The following is a 19,106-nucleotide window of genomic DNA, read 5'->3' on the forward strand; positions in this document are numbered from 1 at the left end:
TATTTGATCACCCTGTCGTGGTAATATTGCACTTTCATGAGAATTTCTTGTCAGCTACTGTATGCCCTGTTAGGTGACAATATGTTCTCTGTAAGTCAGGAGTGGACATTATTCACTACCCTATTTGCTGCTCATTCACATTCCATTCCATCTCTTTATTATAAGACCTGTATTGCCCAAAACACAGAAAAATGGAGTTGTCTGTTATGTTTAATGACAGATAATTGATGTACATTCAGAAAAGCTGTGGCCTTTTAATAGAATCCTGTGGTGAACCCACTTTACCACTACCCTATTGAGATTCCAATCTGTCCCCCGTTTGATGACAGTGGAGGCAGCCTTCTGCATTAAACATACATGAGCTTTTCCGCTAATTCCACAATGTTCCAGATTATTCAAAACTATAAATTGGTATCAAATACATTTGTAAATAGAGAAATACCTACTTTTCTACTTGTATGAATTTCAAACACAAAAGAATAAATTGCATATATGCTACACTATGCTACTTTTCTGGACTCTGGTTCTGAATAAAACATTTCCTATAAAATTATTTAATTGGATAGATAATATTGTTATATTTCCTATATAATGTGACATTAGTGTCTGGAACATCAACTGTATAACTGTCCCAATGTAACTATAATTGACTTGTCAAATGTAAATAGGAAAAATGAAATATTTGGACAACTCTGTTGGGCCCCTAACAGTTCCATTCTCATAGAGCACTATTTATAGTATCTTTGAGCCTTGACCACAGCTCATCTTCATATGTTGGATTTGAACAAAAGTTCTCATCTCATCCTCCTTTTTTATGTAGGATGCTGGGGAGTAACTGCCTGTTCTGCAAAATATGAATATTCTTTGTAATGTTGTTGCTGAACTTTTTATCTTCAGTAACAAGTCATTTGTCTCAAAGCATTGAAGTCTCTTCAGTGACATTACTGTAAAGATTGGAGGTGCTTGTAGACAAGGATGAAAATCATTTGTGTGTGTTTGTGGCCTGTTGGATTGTTAAAGATAGTACTGACTATTTCATTGTGCTTCCTATGAAGAGGATAGGTTACCCTTCTATACCTATAGCTGACACCTCTTAAGAATGGAAAACATTTTGTTTCCCAAAAATCTGCCATTATTAGCAGTAGTGCTAACATTGCTCTTCGAGTGATCCTACTTTTCCTAATACCAAATTGGTCCCCTCCTACGCTCTGTTTAGTTTTGTATTATTCAGTAAAATACTCGTGTGAATATTTACATCATCTGGGATAGTAGACTTACTGCATATTAATTTTCATCTGTACTGTCTCATAAATCTTTCAGAGACATAATAATTACGTTCTTTTTGAAATTTGATTGAATTTCTCTGTTTTCATAAATTACATCGATGAGGTTGTGTAGTTATTGCTCTACATTTTCACTTGATGCTTGTAAGAGCTCTGCTGGTATTTTATCAATGCCTGGGCATTTGTCCCTTCCAAGAGTCTTGCAAAGATTTTTTAAATAAGGGGTAAGATTTCAGCTTTCTGGTTTCCAATTGCTGTAATTTCCTCTGGGCAACTATAAAGTTAAACAGTCTTAAAATTTGCAATAAAAACCTCAATTAAACTTGTATTAATAACGAGCAAAAGAAATCCAAAGCTGCAGTCAAAAATATCACTGCCTCTGGAATGAAATTTCCTTACTTAGAAAGAGATTTTTATCTTTCCATTTATTTGTGTGTACTTCTGCCTTTATTTATCCACTCATTCTTTCTTCTTTATTTTCTCCTTTTAGGTATGTGGTTGTCTTCTTCTAAACTGATACTGATATTAAACGCACAAAGTAGTAGTTGAGCATTGTAATTTGTGCGTGGAGAGGGGGGGGGGGGGGGGGGGGGTGAGGATGCGGTCCAGGTAGAATGCACATGGACATGCACACATTAAATAAAAATATTATTATTATAGTATGATGAATACTAGATTAGATTAGATTAATACTTGTTCCATAGATCATGAATACGACGCTTCGTAATGATGTGGAATGTGTCAGGTTAATGAAAGATGTCTGTACAAGATATTACATTACACAAAATATTGCATGAAACTAATGCTTAAGTTAGTTTTTTTCCCCTCCCTTAATTTATATCTAAAAATTCAGCCAATGAGTAGGAGGAGTTGTCACCTAGAAATTCTTTTAATTTATTTTTAAATGTTGGTTGACTATCTGTCAGGCTTTTAATACTGTTTGGTAGGTGACCAAAGACTTTGTGGCAGCATAATTTACCCCCTTCTGTGCCAAAGTCAGATTTAACCCTGCATAGTGAAGATCATCCTTTCTCCTGGTGTTATAGCTATGCACACTGCTATTACTTTTGAACTGGGCTGGATTATTAACAACAAATTTCATAAGTGAGGTTACTGTGAGGATCCCTAGATCCTTAAATAGATGTCTGCAAGATGACCGTTGGTGGGCTCCAGCAATTATTCTGATTACATGTTTTTGAGCAATGAATACTTTTCTACTCAACGATGAATTACCCCAGAATATGATACCATACGAAAGCAGTGAATGAAAGTAGGCATAGTAAGCTAATTTACTGAGATTCTTATCACCAAAATTTGCAATAACCCTAATAGCATACGTAGCCGAACTCAGACGTTTCAGCAGACCATCAATGTGTTGCTTAATTTCATATTAGTGTCATAATATATCTGTGACATTGGTTTTTTCTTTTACATTCAGTTGACAAAATTAATAATGGTTACATGTTGTGAAGTTTTAAATATTAATTTCATAATAATGAATTTACCAAAAAGAAGCATAATACTGGACCAAGAAGCACCTTTCTTTGGTGCTTTCTAGGTCGCAATATGAGCCACAAATTTTTTATTCTTTTGTAATTTTTTTCTGTACTTGTTTTTGTTTTATTATTATCATTGGCATTATGTATTCCTTCTTTTTACAGCTTGGAACTAGTCCAACGCCTGCTGGCCATTCCAGCAATCCTTTTCTATGAAGAACTGAATTTATTGTATAACAATTTTCTAACTATATTTGTAAAAGGCAACATATGTGAATTTATTTACAAATATGCATCACTTTCAGTTTACGAGAAAATAATTATTTGTTTGTGTGTGCAGTGAGCTGTGCTTACAGTGTAATGAAATACTAATTGTTAGATATGCGAGGGACTTGGCTCTTAGAGAGCGCTTTTAGTTTTTTTAATTGTAGTCTTGACTTACAGACCAAGATCTGACGCAAGTATAACTGCTAAAGTTGACAACAGATTTATGTGAGAATACAAAATGACGTTACATGTAATATAGCTGCAAATGTTAGTATTTGCATTAATTTTCAGACCAGATATTTTTAAATATTAATGTGTGTTTTGTACAAACACTTTACTTGTAATTTATAGAGTTTATAAATTAACTATTTATTTTATGTATGTTGTTGCACTGTGTTAGTAAAATATGTAAACCAAATGTTGGAGGAATTGTTATTTACTCAGTCTGTATTCAAGGATGGATAGTGTAAGGCGCATGCACGCACTTACACACACACACACACACACACACACACACACACACACACACACACACACACACACACAAAACTGGATCTCTCACATCCAGATGTCGTGTGGTGAGAGTTTTATTTTATATTCTAGTGTAAATCTGAAATATGCACTAAAAGAATTTGTGACATGGATTTGTTCAGCACAGTATGCTATGTTTATGTTATTTCTCACACTGTTTCCATTAGATACACCTTTCTGCAAGACAGTTGTGATGAATATTTGACACATTTTTGCTGCATGTAGCTTGAAGTTAGAAGAAAGTCTTTAGTTTGAAGTGGATATTCTCATTCCAAAAACTTGATATCTTAGTATCTCATATTCCAACATCAATCTCTATCTCTCTCTCTCTCTCTCTCTCTCTCTCTCTCTCTCTCTCTCTCTCTCTCTCTCTCTGTGTGTGTGTGTGTGTGTGTGTGTGTGTGTGTGTGTGTGTGTGTGTGTGAGAGAGAGAGAGAGAGAGAGAGAGAGAGAGAGAGAGAGAGAGAGAGATCATGACCAAACTTTCATAATTGCTGCACAAATTGTTTATTACAAACTCACTGGAACATAATACTGCTAGTATTGAGCACGTATTTACGTGCTTGTTGGAATTCTTTTCGTCTTGGTGCACAATTTATTTGTTGTTGGTAGTTGCTGGGGTCAATGACTTAAAGCACATAGGTATAAATACTTGTGTAATATTTAACTGCCATCCAAAATGTGATTCAGGGGTACTGCAAAGGCCATATACATTCAAAAAATCAGTGTAGTTGCTTATGTGACACTTAATTGCTTGATATCTAATATGGTATTGGAGTATTGTGTAAGTGCTTTTAACTGCTATCTGCTCAGAAAGAAATTTCGTTAACTGTCTGTGCTTGGAACTTATTATTGATTTTGTTTTTAGAAACATTTCTTTTGAAATAGCAATAGAAGTTTAACAACTGTTCTGGGATAGTGAGCTAAAAAAACAAAAACAAGCAAAAAACAAATAAATAAATATCAGTTAATTGTTTGGAGTAGTAGTGAAGTTTCATACCTCTTTATGTAATTTTTGTGTTTGCAATGATGATGGATAGAAGCTATACATTGTATGTATGCCTGTCTCTTTTGGCACTATGAATCAGTCTTGAGCACTGTGGCTTTCAGATTTTGGTAAATATGCAATCCCTCATGTAAGACCCATTTGGAATAAAAATCCAGACTCAAAAGTGTTTCTGAACAAGGCATTAAGGCACTAGTAAGCATGTCTCATTCTACCGTTTCCCACAACCACCTCCCCAAGGAGTCACGTACATGGTTTGGTTCTTGACTCTTCTACAGTTACCACTGTATTTAATAACTTTGTTACATTGTTTACATTCATGTTCATGATAACAATAAGAGATGATATTAAAGTTTTTCATTTATTTCTTCAAAAATTTATTTAAGCCTGTTATAGACTGTGCGCCCTGTTGTCTGAATGACCATTTACTACCATTAGAGTGACAAATTGCTTAACAGAAGTCAGATAGGTCATGTTGGTTACTAGCTCTTAACCAAAATTGTATTATGTGCAACTTCATTGTATAAATTTTTGTTAATTTTATCTTATCTTTTTGCTGTGTGATATGAAATATTCAGTAACTTGCAAGACATAAATACTGAATTCTTTGTCATTGAATGGTTTTTATTCCTAGGGCCTTGGATAGAAAAAAGTAAAAGATACATTCTGTGATATTTTATATTCGACAATGTTTATTGTACTTTAAGGTTGGGTCTGTTTTACTTGGCATAACATCCTATTTTACATCAGTTGACACATACAGTTGATATGATCTTCATTATCTTTTCTTTACCTGTTTCATTATTAAGACTCCCTGTGAAATTGTTGCTAATGCTAGGGATCGATAAACATATTCAGTTATTTAGATTTTAAGGGAACAGAATTATTCAGTATTGATTGTTAAGTTTGATATGTATCAAGGCCAATTCTTTTTGCATGCCAATGAGGCATATTATTCACTGTTGACTGAAAATCAGTTTAAATCTGACTGATAATACTGTAACATTTTGCCTTGTTTGTAAAACAGCTTGTGAGTACAGACATGACTTTGTTTTAAAGGTCTGCTGCTGTTTCATACATTTATATGAGAGAAACTGTACTTGGAAATCTGACTCTTACTGTATGATGTAATAACAAATATTGTATGCAGTTACGTTGTATGTTTGTCAGTAGTTTTGCCACAAGACTTAAAGCTTTAGGCTAGATCTAAAAAACATGAACATAAGATTTTGTGTTGTGGTTTCTTTTTGATAATAGGTACTGACAATGTTTCTATATGGAGGCAGCAGTAGGCTTTTTATTACTTGTTAAAAAAGATATGACATAGCACATTAAAAAAGTAAGATTTTTCAAGTGTATATTTCTGTGATATTATTTTTATCTGGAACGACAAATTATTTTTGAATAAAAAATGATGAAATTTTTCCATTCTGTCTCATTGATATGGACATTTTATACAACATATAAAATGATTAAAAATTATGAGGTGTTTTGATGAACCAAATGTGTAAATACACGGTAAATGCCTGTGTGTCTTTCATGTTTACTTCTTTAAAATTCTAGAATCTCATCACCTTAATTTTGTTATTTGCAGTTCCCGTTTTTATACCCATTAAAAGGCACATGACAAAATGCCATTCAGTTGAATGTGAGTCATTGTTGATATTTTAGATCAACCAAAATATAGCCACAAAATTTATGTATATGCAACAGTAAAAAAAGTAGTTTATTATAAGCTGCTCTAAATACAAATAAAAGCCTTATATTTACCAGATACTGTAAACAAGTGTTCAAATAAGAACAATAGGAAAATTCTGGTAATTATTTCAGCCAACAATATACAAAAATTCTTTTCTACTGGAGAAGAAAATGAGTAACAAAAATGGAAAGGTAGTGAGAAAAAAATAATGGTTTATTTACCTTATGTCAAGGCACTTGTAGTAAATTAACTGACTTAAGTAAACTATTGAATTATAAAAAGCAGTTTGCTAAAATGGGCCTTGTTCAAATGCGGAAATTGTAAGACAGAGAGAGAGAGAAATGGTGCCTGGATAAACATGTAATTACATACAGGAGATGCCTTGATAAGGGTGAACATGAAAGTACACATACAGGGGCTGCAAAACGTGCGTAGGCAGGGGATGTCTTGATAAATACTGCAAGCAATAAACAAAGTACTGGTTGAATGTTGTACATCCATAAAGGATAATGGAAGATTTCAGTGGATGAACTAGAGCAGTGCTAAAGAATCTCATTGTTCAACAAAGCCAAATATCAACATTACAACATTTAAAATTTCTCAAGAGAGCCAAATTTTTTTAACTTTTACTGTGTAGGTAACTGCATTGTTATTACCATAACGTAATTAGGGCACTCCTAGGTTGGTCTATGCTAAAACTTCCTCCATATGAATGAGGCACATTCACCAAGGTCAACCTCTTCCAATTATCCCACCCACACTCATAAATTTGTTTCTTCATCTGTCACCTTCCATTCATCCTTTCTGATTGTTCAAACCATTCAACATACCAGTCGCAATGCTCAAAAATGATCCCGAAAATTAACTTGACAAATGGTAAGTAAATTTTTAAGTCTTAAATCGTAGGTATGTTGAATGAAATGTGATATCATACTTAATAACGATATTATATATTGATAAAATTTAAATTGTGTAGTATCCATAAGATTAAATCATGACAATGACTGGCAAAAACTAATGTGAACAATGACCTTGCAGCTCGTTGGAAAATTTCACTAAGTGAAGTTTGTATGTTGTGGTTTTTAATATTACGATTGCAGGTTCTTATCAATACGACCATTTCTCACTTACGTCTTAAGGTTCATGCTTCTTTGCTACCCATTCCTTCTGGTGTCTACATGTTCATGCAAACACTAATTTTCCTAGCTGATTATGTGAATCAGGAATACTATTCTAGGTGTTAAAAATCAATAGATCTTGCTATTTGTGGCATTTGAAAACAGATTACTTCTGCTGTGAACTAAGTTCACATTTCTTTTTCTCGATATTTCTATATCAGCACAAATATGTTCAAATTTCAAGCATCACTGTTCTTTTTTTTTAAAATCCAGAAATTATTTTTCAAAATTCTCAATAATACCAAAGGGGGGGGGGGGGGGGGGGGGGAACAAACAACAGAAAATCCAGGATAGGCTGTGGACAGTATTATGAGAAGGCTGGTTGCTACTCACCATGTAGTGGAGATGCAGAGTCACATATAGGCACAACAAAAAGACTCTCAGAAAGTATGACCACAATCTCTATCTGCTGTGGCCAGAGTGTGAGCCAAAGCCAAGGGAAAAAAGTTTAATTCTGTGAGAGTAGCATTAAGATGTTGTTTTACTACATCTAACATATGTTTTCTGCTTGTGAATTTCTGAAACAGGTTGAGAAGCTCCCAAAAAAAACAAGCTTGTTTTTGAAACAATACGTATCAATATCACAATTATTTTCATGGTAATGATTTAACATGCTTGGAAAGTGAAGTGGCACAGTGCTTAGCACATTGGACTTGGATTTGAGAGGACAATTGTTGAAATCTCTATCTGACCAATTACATTTAGGTTTTCTGTAATACTCTCAATCCTTCCATTCAAATTCCAGAATGGTTCCCTAGAAATACAGTCAGTTTCCTTCCCTATATTTTTTGTAATCCAAGGCTCTGTGTTATGACTGCGCTGTTGGCAGGACGTTAAACACTATGATCTTCCTTCTTTCCTTGGAGAGTGAATCAAAGAGTCTCTTTCAAAATCTTGAGCATAAAAGAGAGAATTTGTTTTTGAAATAGAATATCTTCTTCTAACATCAAAAATATCATGTTTACTTTCCTGTGTAGTTTACAATTAAGCTTATTTAGGTGAGACATAACATCTACAATTTTTGGATGCATTGATCATTAGTTCTGAATAGTGAATATGCTTCTCAGAGAGAATTATTTTAATTTCTATAAATAAGGAAGAGGAACATTTCAAGATGGTTCTTCTTGATGACCAACTTACCTTGTATGCAGCAGAAGATCTGTATGTGGATTTTAACTACAGTTACGGTCTTTCATGCTTGGGTTATGAAGTTCATCACACTGTATGTGGACAACCGCATGTGGTATTTTGTGGATGAGCCACACTCAAGAGGGCAAAAGGCTGTAAGTGAATTGCAAGCCATGGTTTGCCGGCCACTGAGCTACGGTATAGTAATCGGAGGAAGTGCATGGAATGGATTACAGAATCTAGTGGTGACTGTGGTCAGAGAGGGTTGCTGGGACAGGAGAGATGCTGCAGAAGATCACATCTGTATAGTTTAGGAAAGGTGGTATTGGAGGATCCCAATGTCAAGGGTTGTGAAACAGGTGTTGAAGTCAGTCATTGTTGCATTAAAACTGATTGATCTGTAAAGCTTTTGGGTATAGTTTGATGGTAGTCATTCACCCAGGTGGGTAGTTTATTTGTGGCCATACCGACATAAAAGGCTGTACAATGGTTGTTGTGAATTTGACCATTTGCTATTTTCACTGTACCCCTGCCTCTAGTGGAATAGGAAATGAGTTATGGGTCTGGAATAGGTAATACATGGATCAGTGGGACAGGTTTTGCATCTGAATCTTCCACATTAATTTGATATATTGGGCAAATAGCTTGACAAGTATGTTACGTATATTGGATGGGTAACGGAATACCGGTTTGGAAGGGATGGGAAGGATTTGTAGGAAGGTGTTACTCATTTCACAACACTATGATAGGTAGTCAAAGGCAGGTTGGAGTACGTGATTTACTTGGTCCAGTCCTGAGTGATGGGGAAGAATTCCTTTATGGTTGGTCAGCAAGTGTGAGAGGAGCGGTAGATGGGTTGGAGATGAGGCATAGGAGTTTGGTTTTTGACAAGTTTCTACCTATTCCAAGGTTATGAGGGAAACTCACACTCTCATTTCACAGTTTCTCTGTACAGTAGTTGATGAAGCACCACAACTTGCAAGCGGTAGATCTAAAAAATAAACCAATCAAGTAACAGTGAAAGAGATGGTTATGCATTTGTGCACAACAACGAATGTGGAATGAACAGCAATATTTGCCTTGCACATGTAGCATTTTTACCGACATGTTGGTGGCTCTCACTAGGACCTTGAAATATATTCAGACCAGGGAAGACATGTTGAATTGGGACATTACTAACCACAATCACAGTCTTTATGTAGTGTCCATTAGATAAACTGCTAGATGCTTAAATAATTGTTGAATTATCAAGCTAACACCATCAAAGTTAATTTTCAATTAAAGCACTTTTATTGTCACAGAACAAATTCTTGATAATCAGCTTGACATTAGAATGTTCCACTATTACCACAAACACATCAAGAATGCATAGAGACTCCAAGAAGTCAAACTTTAAGCATATGAGTGACAAATGACTACAGGAACCTTACTCAATGACTGTATAATGGGAACTTTTATCATGGAGTACTTAATGTGGACTAAGTGTGGTATGCTCATTATTCATATTTAGAGATGCACATAGGAAAGCTCTTACAAAATGTTAAAATATGACATAGAAAGCAGAAATGATAGGAAATACATACTCTTTAGATGATGGCTCATTTCACTTAACTACTGACTATCCTGAAAATGGTAGTAATATCAAGCTCTATTATGTGGAGCAGATTTTAAAATGCACACATTCCACTGTGTTCTAGTAAAACCCTCCAAGATTTATCTAGAAATTCAAATTTCATATTTGTAATATCTTGTTATGTAAAGTACAGTTACGTTGTCCTCAAACCAAAAGGTGACTTCAGCAATGAAGTGCATTACTATGCTTAGTCCTACTCAAGTTGGTATGCTGGTGCTTTCCTCTGTGCTATCCAGGCTATTATAGGGGGACCTACTTTTTAACTTGGATTCTGAACCACAGTGAACTTTTCGTTTTTCAGATTAACAAACATTGCCAGAGACGAGAGAAATGGCAAGAAAGATATAAATCCTAGGAATGACCAGGGATTGAACCTAAGACCTTATCTGCAGTATGGTTTGTACTTTGTTTTGGAAAACACCACCACTATGACTGTTAACTCACAAGGCTGCATTATAAGGATCCAAAACTATTTCTCCCCAGAGCTTCTACCTCGCAGATGAACAATGGGGAGAGTATGGTTTCTTCAAGATTGTGCAGCAGCACACACAGCTAATTCAAAGGCTTTCTGTACAGGATCGGTTTCCAAGCCACCTTATCTCTAGGTATGGCAGTCTTCACTGGCCGCCTCGCTCCCAAGATATAAGCTTATGTAATTTATTTTTGTGTGAATACCTCAAGTTCCGATGTGTGTTAACAAGCCACACTGCCTTGAAGGTCTAAAGATGGAAATGAATTCCATGTGAGATGTTAACTGACACTACTCGGAGTTTTTGGGGCTGGCTACAATCTTTGATAAACATAAAGTGGCCAACATCGGAGTGGTGTGATTTTCAAACCATAAACAAAACAAATATCTAACATACGCTATGTATTATTATAAATAAAAATATTTTTTAAGCGAAACTAAATACATCTTATTTGAGAACTACGTGATTCCTGTGACAGACCCTGCAATTGCTGAATTATAAAATTTAAAGAAAGAAGATAGATGTTTGCACAGTAGAGAAAAAGGGATTTCAGATGAGGCAGGACAATCCTAAAAGAATTACTAATATTTTTTACTTACAATTTTAAAGACAGAAATGCAATTATATGCCCCATATTTAAGAAGAATAATCCCCTTGTGTATGATAACTATAGAGGAAATGCTTTACTATATGTCTTACAAAATCCTATCAATCTGCCTTTTAAACGATCTGATCCCAATAAATGAAGAACAAATTATGGACGACCAATGCAGTTTTTTACAGAAATAGATTTACATCATCATCATCATCATCATCATCATTTAAGACTGATTATGCCTTTCAGCGTTCAGTCTGGAGCATAGTCCCCTGTATAAAATTCCTCCTTGATCCCCTATTCTGTGCTAACATTGGTGCCTCTTCTGACGATAAGCCTATTACTTCAAAATCATTCTTAACCGAATCCAGGTACCTTCTCCTTGGTCTGCCCCGACTCCTCCTACCTGCTACTGTTGAACCCATGAGTCTCTTGGGTAACCTTGCTTCTCCCATGCGTGTAACATGACCCCACCATCTAAGCCTGTTCACTCTGACTGCTACATCTATAGAGTTCATTCCCAGTTTTTCTTTGATTTCCTCATTGTGGACAACCTCCTGCCATTGTTCCCATCTACTAGTACCTGCAATCATCCTAGCTGCTTTCATACATTACATTACATCATTTATTGCCTCATAAGACAAATAACTGAGAAAGGATGGCAATTCATTGTAGATGTTCACATATTATTTCTAGATTTCAAAAATTCTATTTCAGCTTATACCAACAGGCACTCTTAAATACAATGAAGGAATTTGATATACTGCCAAGAGTTAATCAAAATACTTAAAATGTGAGTAGATGAAACATTATGTGAACAAAGATAGCTGTGGGAGAAACTGAAAATTTTAAGGTGTTCACTGGATTGAGACAAAGAGCGCCATTTCACCCATTTTATTTAACCTCGTTGCAGACAAGATCAATAGAGAAGTTACTAAAACTAATCCACAAGGGATCCAACTGCAGGAGGTGAACATTACTAATCTTGCCTATGCAGACGATACAGCATTTTTAAATAGTTCCAAAACAAAGTTAATGAGAATGATTCAAAATCATTGAAAAACATGACAACATATTAACAAAGAAAAGAGAGAATATCTGGTCATATACGAAAATCCCAAGTGATGCACCTATGGCTGTTGGTGGATTCACTTTCAAGACACTTGACTGCGTCAAGTACTTAGGGAGTCTTTTTAGTAACAATAATAAAATGGTTAGAAATACATGCCTGTCTGTTGTTGTTGTTGTTGTTGTTGTGGTGGTGGTCTTCAGTCCTGAGACTGGTTTGATGCAGCTCTCCATGCTACCCTATCCTGTGCAAGTTTCTTCATCTCCCAGTACCTACTGCAACCTACATCCTTCTGAATCTGCTTAGTGTACTCATCTCTTAGTCTCCCTCTATGATTTTTACCCTCCACACTGCCCTCCAATGCTAAATTTGTGATCCCTTGATGCCTCAGAACATGTCCTACCAACTGATCCCTTCTTCTCATCAAGTTGTGCCACAAACTCCTCTTCTCCCCAATTCTATTCAATACCTCCTCATTAGTTATGTGATCTACCCATCTAATCTTCAGCATTCTTCTGTAGCACCACATTTCGAAAGCTTTTCTCCTCCTGTCCGAACTATTTATCGTCCATGTTTCACTTCCATACATGGCTACACTCCATACAAATACTTTCAGAAACGACTTCCTGACACTTAAATTTATACTCGATGTTAACAAATTTCTCTTCTTCAGAAACACTTTCCTTGCCATTTCCAGTCTACATTTTATATCCTCTCTACTTCGACCATCATCAGTTATTTTGCTCCCCAAATAGCAAAACTCCTTTACTACTATAAGTGTCTCATTTCCTAATCTAATTCCCTCAGCATCACCCGACTTAATTCGACTACATTCCATTATCCTCGTTTTGCTTTTGTTGATGTTCATCATATATCTTCCTTTCAAGACACTGTCCATTCCGTTCAACTGCTCTTCCAAGTCCTTTGCTGTCTCTGACAGAATTGCAATGTCATTGGCGAACCTCAAAGTTTTTATTTCTTCTCCATGGATTTTAATACCTACTCCAAACTTTTCTTTTGTTGCCTTTACTGCTTGCTCAATATACTGATTGAATAACATCGGGAATGGGCTACAACACCCTATCTCACTCGCTTCCCAACCACTGCTTCCCTTTCATGCCCCTCAACTCTTGTAACTGCCATCTGGTCTCTGTACAAATTGTAAATAGCCTTTCGCTCCCTGTGTTTTACCCCTGCCACCTTTAGAATTTGGAAGAGAGCATCCCCGTCAACATTGTCAAAAGCTTTCTATAAGTCTACAAATGCTAGAAACGTAGCTTTGCCTTTCCTTAATCATTCTTCTAAGATAAGTCGTGAGGTCAGTATAGCCTCACATGTTCCAATATTTAGTATTTTGCAGCTGTGACTTATTAAACTGATAGTTCGGTAATTTTCACATCTGTCAACACCTGCTTTCTTTGGGATTGGAATTATTATATTATTTGTGAAGTCTCTCATTTTTGAGACGTTTGTATTCCTTTTTGCCTGCTTCATTTATTGCATTTTTATATTTTCTCCTTTCATCAAATAAATTCAATATTTCTTCTGTTACCCAAGGATTTCTACTAGCCCTCGTCTTTTTACCTACTTGATCCACTGCTGCCTTCACTATTTCATTCCTCAAAGCTACCCATTCTTCTTCTACTGTATTTCTTTTCCCCATTCCTGTCAATTGTTCCCTTATGCTCTCCCTGAAACTCTGTACAACCTCTGGTTCTTTCAGTTTAACCAGATCCCATCTCCTTAAATTCCCACCTTTTTGCAGTTTCTTCAATTTTAATCTGCAGTTCATAACCAATGGATTGTGGTCAAAGTCCACATCTGCCCCTGGAAATGTCTTACGATTTAAAACCTGGTTCCTAAATCTCTGTCTTACCATTATATAATCTATCTGATACCTTTTAGTATCTCCAGGATTCTTCCATGTATACAACCTTCTTTTATGATTCTTGAACCAAGTGTTAGCTATGATTAAGTTACGCTCTGTGCAAAATTCTACCAGACGGCTTCCTCTTTCATTTCTTAGCCCCAATCCATATTCACCTACTATGTTTCCTTCTCTCCCTTTTCCTACACTCGAATTCCAGTCACCCATGTCTATTAAATTTTCGTCTCCCTTCACTATCTGAATAATTTCTTTTATCTCATCATACATTTCAACAATTTCTTCTTCATCTGCAGAGCTAGTTGGCATATAAACTTGTACTACTGTAGTAGGCATGGGCTTAATGTCTGTCTTAGCCACAATAATGCGTTCACTATGCTGTTTGTAGTAGCTTACCCGCACTCCTATTTTTTTATTCATTATTAAACCTACTCCTGCATTACCGCTATTTGATTTTGTATTTATAACCCTGTATTTACCTAACCAAAAGTCTTGTTCCTCCTGCCACCGAACTTCACTAATTCTCACTATATCTAACTTGAACCTATCCATTTCCTTTTTTAAATTTTCTAACCTACCTGTTCAATTAAGGGATATGACATTCCACACCCCAATCTGTAGAATGCCAGTTTTCTTTCTCCTGATAACAATGTACTCGTGAGTAGTCCCCGTTGGAGCTCCGAATGGGGGACTATTTTACCTCCGGAATATTTTACCCAAGAGGACGCCATCATTATTTAACCATACAGTAAAGCTGCATGCCCTCGGGAAAAATTACGGCTGTAGTTTCCCATTGCTTTCAGCCGTTTGCAGTACCAGCACAGCAAGGCCATTTTGGTTATTGTTACAAGGCCAGATCAGTCAATCATCCAGACTGTTGCCCCTGCAACTACTGAAAAGGCTGCTGCCCCTCTTCAGGAACCACACGTTTGTCTGGCTTCTCAACAGATACCCCTCCATTGTGGTTGCACCTACGGTACGGCCATCTGTATCACTGAGGCACGCAAGCCTCCCCACCAACGGCAAGGTCCATGGTTCATGGGGAGGAGCCTGTCTAGCAACAGTAAACAAAATACTTTTTAATTTTAGTGAAAGCCTAAAGAAAAGAGTACTTAGTGCTAACTTCAAAACATGTTTGTATCAGTCAACCAGTAGCATTATATGGATGTGAATCATTAATATATCAAAAGAAATATCAAGAAAAAGAGTTAATATTTGAAAGAAAAATGCTAAGGAAAGTTTTTGGACCTGTATATAATGAAAATAATATGGTCTGGAGGATAAGAAGGAAAAAATAAGAAGAATTAAGAGAGCTGTACAAACACTGTTACATCATCAAAGTGCCGAAGAAGGGAAAAATGACATGGGCATCCCATATAACAGGACTGGCGGGAAATAGACTACCTAACTAGCATTCTGCACAACAGTAGATGAAACAAGAGACCCAGTATTAGGTGGCAAGAAAACATTTGAGAGGACACAGCTAGGAGGAACATTGAAACCAAATGGACAAACAGTGCAGTTGACAGAAAGGAACAGAAGCTGTTAATAGAGCACGTGTATTGGTGATAAGGCCCTTACCACGTTTAAAGTGATGTGGGTTTCATAAGTTTTCAATTTTGAATATACCTTTAAAAAAGTATTTCTACAGGGAATAAGTGTGCAATCACGAACCACATGAAAATTACTTTCTAAACAATAAAGTGTAAAAAATTACAACCTAACAATTTTTAAAATATTTTATTACGAGAGGCATTAGTCTAATGCTATCCTTGTAATTTCCTGGTATCACAAATCTAGCACCTACTGCATAAGCTTCACAATACCAATATTAAATGAATAGTTGCATGTTTCTGCATGGCACATATATTCCCTGGCTCATCTCAGGAGCGAGATGAAGCTGAACTCTCCTGTCACTTATATTATCCAATTGTGAAACAACTATTCAACATGCTCTAAGATTCAAGAGGGGAAAGACAAGCACTACTACAAAATTTCAAAACACACTCTTGGTTTACTTAGAACAGTATATTGATCAGTTGCTGTTATATTATCCATGCAGATTTTGTAATGGCCTTACATTACCAAAATAAATGTGACCTAGTGATATTAATAGTCCCACCATTGATGAACCATCTTGAAGATAAAAGACTTATGTGCATGGGCAGAGGAGCAGTTAAGATTTTTACTAGGATCAGACAGTTTCCTTAGGGTAAATAACCTAAGAAGAAATTTAAAAAAGTGATTTTGATTTATTTGTGAGAGGGTGCAACACTGAGTAGCAACTGTTGAGCAAGAATTAAGAAACTGAAGTCAGTAACCAATCTCTGAGGAACAGAAGAAGTGAAAGAAATTAACAGAAGAACAATGAGTGATTTTAGGCATCATACCTTAAGATTAATAAGGTTAGTGCTGCCCCATAGGTGTCTGAAAGTCCTTTTCCATATGGCGATGCAGGAGCAAATGTTCACAGGACGTGACCATTCATCCAGAGATGAGGAAATCGAGGAAGAGCTTTTGGCTAGGTTTTCCTCCACAAGAGACCATGGGGTGTTGTCACACAACATGGGTCTCAAGTCTGTGCATAAAAATCATGTATTCAGTGTTTGGTACAACCAAAATGGCCTTGGTCACTAACCAAACATGGACTCTGAAACTGTACTATGACATCTTGTACTTGAAGTAAAAATTGTACCTGTTTTAAGACAGATTATAACCCAAAAATATCCATCAAAAGACAAAACCAAATATCTGTGGATAAAGGTTTTTTGGATTCATAAGTCCTTTCCCCTAATCCAATAAAACTGGTTGGGAATGTTGTCCAAAGGGCTTAACATATGGGAGGATGGAAACAAAATTTTGGCCTATATGTTTCATTGAAACTCATTTAGAAAACTGGCCAGTTTATAATTGCTGGTAGTTCACAAAACAGGAAGTGGCACTGACCTTGCATTGTTCTGCTGTTATGCAGTGAGAAAGTAAGTTAGATGGCTTGAGTAATGATGAAGAGAGGTGGCAATTTTCAATTGTGTGCAGATACATCATATCATTATCAGTAATTTATATGTCCAATGCATCTGTCAACACAAGGAAAACATTAGTATGTATGCAAACATATAAGCGTGCACACATTTAATGAAGTGAGGACAGGACAGGATGTTGGTAATAGTCTCCTTAAAACAATCACTCTGTCATTTCCAGAAGTTGCTTAGGAAAATATACAAGGTGTAATTGGAAAGTTTTAAGAATGGGCTTGTTATTGTACTGTGATGTATCACCTTCAAAATAGTCCCTTTCTGACTGAACACACCGACTCCAACGGTGTTTCCACTTTTGGAAACAGTCCAGGAAATTTTTTTCCTGAAGTGTGTTAAGGATACTTCCCGTATTTGCCTGGATGTGTCAAATTGCTTCCCTTTCAGTGAAAATTTCAGTTTAGGAAACAGGTAGAAGTCTGCAGGGGCCAAATCAGATGAGCCGGAGCATTGTTATGGTGTAGCACCCAATTCTCGTTCCACAATGCAGGCCTTTTCTTGCGCACCTTTTCGCGCAAACGCTCAAGGACACATTTGTAGTATTCCTGGTTAACTGTCTGTCCTCCAGGGGTAGCGATACTGGTAGAATCAGAAAAAAAAAAACATTGTCTTCAACTTCGACCAACTTTGCCCTGATTTTTTCGGTCGTGGTGAACCTGGAGTCTTCCAATGCGAAGACTACACTTTGGTTTCAGGATCATATCCATATACCCACAATTTGTCACCTGTAATTACGCTATTAAACAAATCTGGATCATTTTTAGTCTGATTAATCAGATCTTGGAAAATCTCATATAAAGATGTGAAACAAATACTAACAAAGAGATAGAGGGGCTGGCCAGTACTTACCTCAACTCAGTACAGCCGATAGATACACAAAAAACAACCAAAACTTTACGTTCCTAGCTTTCGGAATAAATGTTCCTTCATCAGGGAGGAGAGAGGGGAAAGAAAGGGAAGAAGAGAAAGTGGATTTAGTTACTCACAACCCAGGTTATGAAGCAACAGGGAAAGGAAAACAGGGAGGGTAGCAAGGATGGAGGCATGGCTGTCAGACGGAAGCCAAAGATATTCTACTGTAAGTACTGTGCCAGCTACAAACCAAAGAGGATGCATACAGAAGTAAAGAGGTGTATAGTATAAAGATAAACACAACTATGTAGGACGAAAAGATGTGTGAATGGTTAAAGGAGAAATGGAAAGAGGAGAAGACTGAAGAGTAAATGGGAGTGAGGTTGTTTAATGTAGGTTCAGTCCAGGGGGATGGCGGGATGAAAGGATGTGTTGGAGTGCAAGTTCCCCTCTCCGCAGTTCCGAGGGAATGGTGTTGGGTGGGAGAAGCCAAATGGCACATACGGTGTAGCAGGTTCCTAGGTCCCTAGAATTATGCTGGAGGGCATGCTCCGCTACTGGGTATTGGACATCTCCTAGGTGGACAGTTCGTCTGTGTCCGTTCATGCGCTCAGCCAGTTTAATTGTTGTCATACCGATGTAAAAGGCTGTGCAGTGCAGGCATGTCAGCTGATAAATGACATGTGTAGTTTCACATGTGGCCCTGCCTTGAATTGGGTATGTTTTACCAGTAGCGAGGCTGGAGTAGGGGGTTGTGGGGGGATGCATGGGGCAGGTTTTGCAGCGGGGTTGGTTACAGGGGTAGGAACCACTGGGTAGAGAAGATAGTCTGGGAATATTGTAGCTGAAAGGCAACTCTGGGTGGTGTGGGGAGAATTTTGTCAAGGGATGATCTCATTTCAGGGGTTGACTTGAGAAAGTCATATCCCTGGCCGAGTAATTTATTGATGTATTCGAGGCCAGGAAAATATTGGGTGAC

General features: G+C 36.7%; 1 protein-coding gene across 4 annotated transcripts in view; it reads left to right on the plus strand.

The window, feature by feature from the left end:
- The window catches only part of LOC126333508 (arf-GAP domain and FG repeat-containing protein 1), a 97,226-nt gene extending 91,219 nt beyond the window's left edge, over positions 1-6,007 (plus strand). For all 4 annotated transcript variants that reach the window (XM_049996743.1, XM_049996744.1, XM_049996742.1 and 1 more), the window contains one exon: positions 2,945-6,007. In XM_049996743.1, coding sequence (XP_049852700.1) covers positions 2,945-2,995 — 51 coding nt within the window. In that variant the 3' untranslated portion in view covers positions 2,996-6,007. The remainder of the gene's footprint in view (positions 1-2,944) is intronic.
- Positions 6,008-19,106: the final 13,099 nt, after the last annotated feature.

This window comes from Schistocerca gregaria, chromosome 2 (assembly GCF_023897955.1).
Source record: "Schistocerca gregaria isolate iqSchGreg1 chromosome 2, iqSchGreg1.2, whole genome shotgun sequence".
NCBI lineage: Eukaryota > Metazoa > Arthropoda > Insecta > Orthoptera > Acrididae > Schistocerca > Schistocerca gregaria.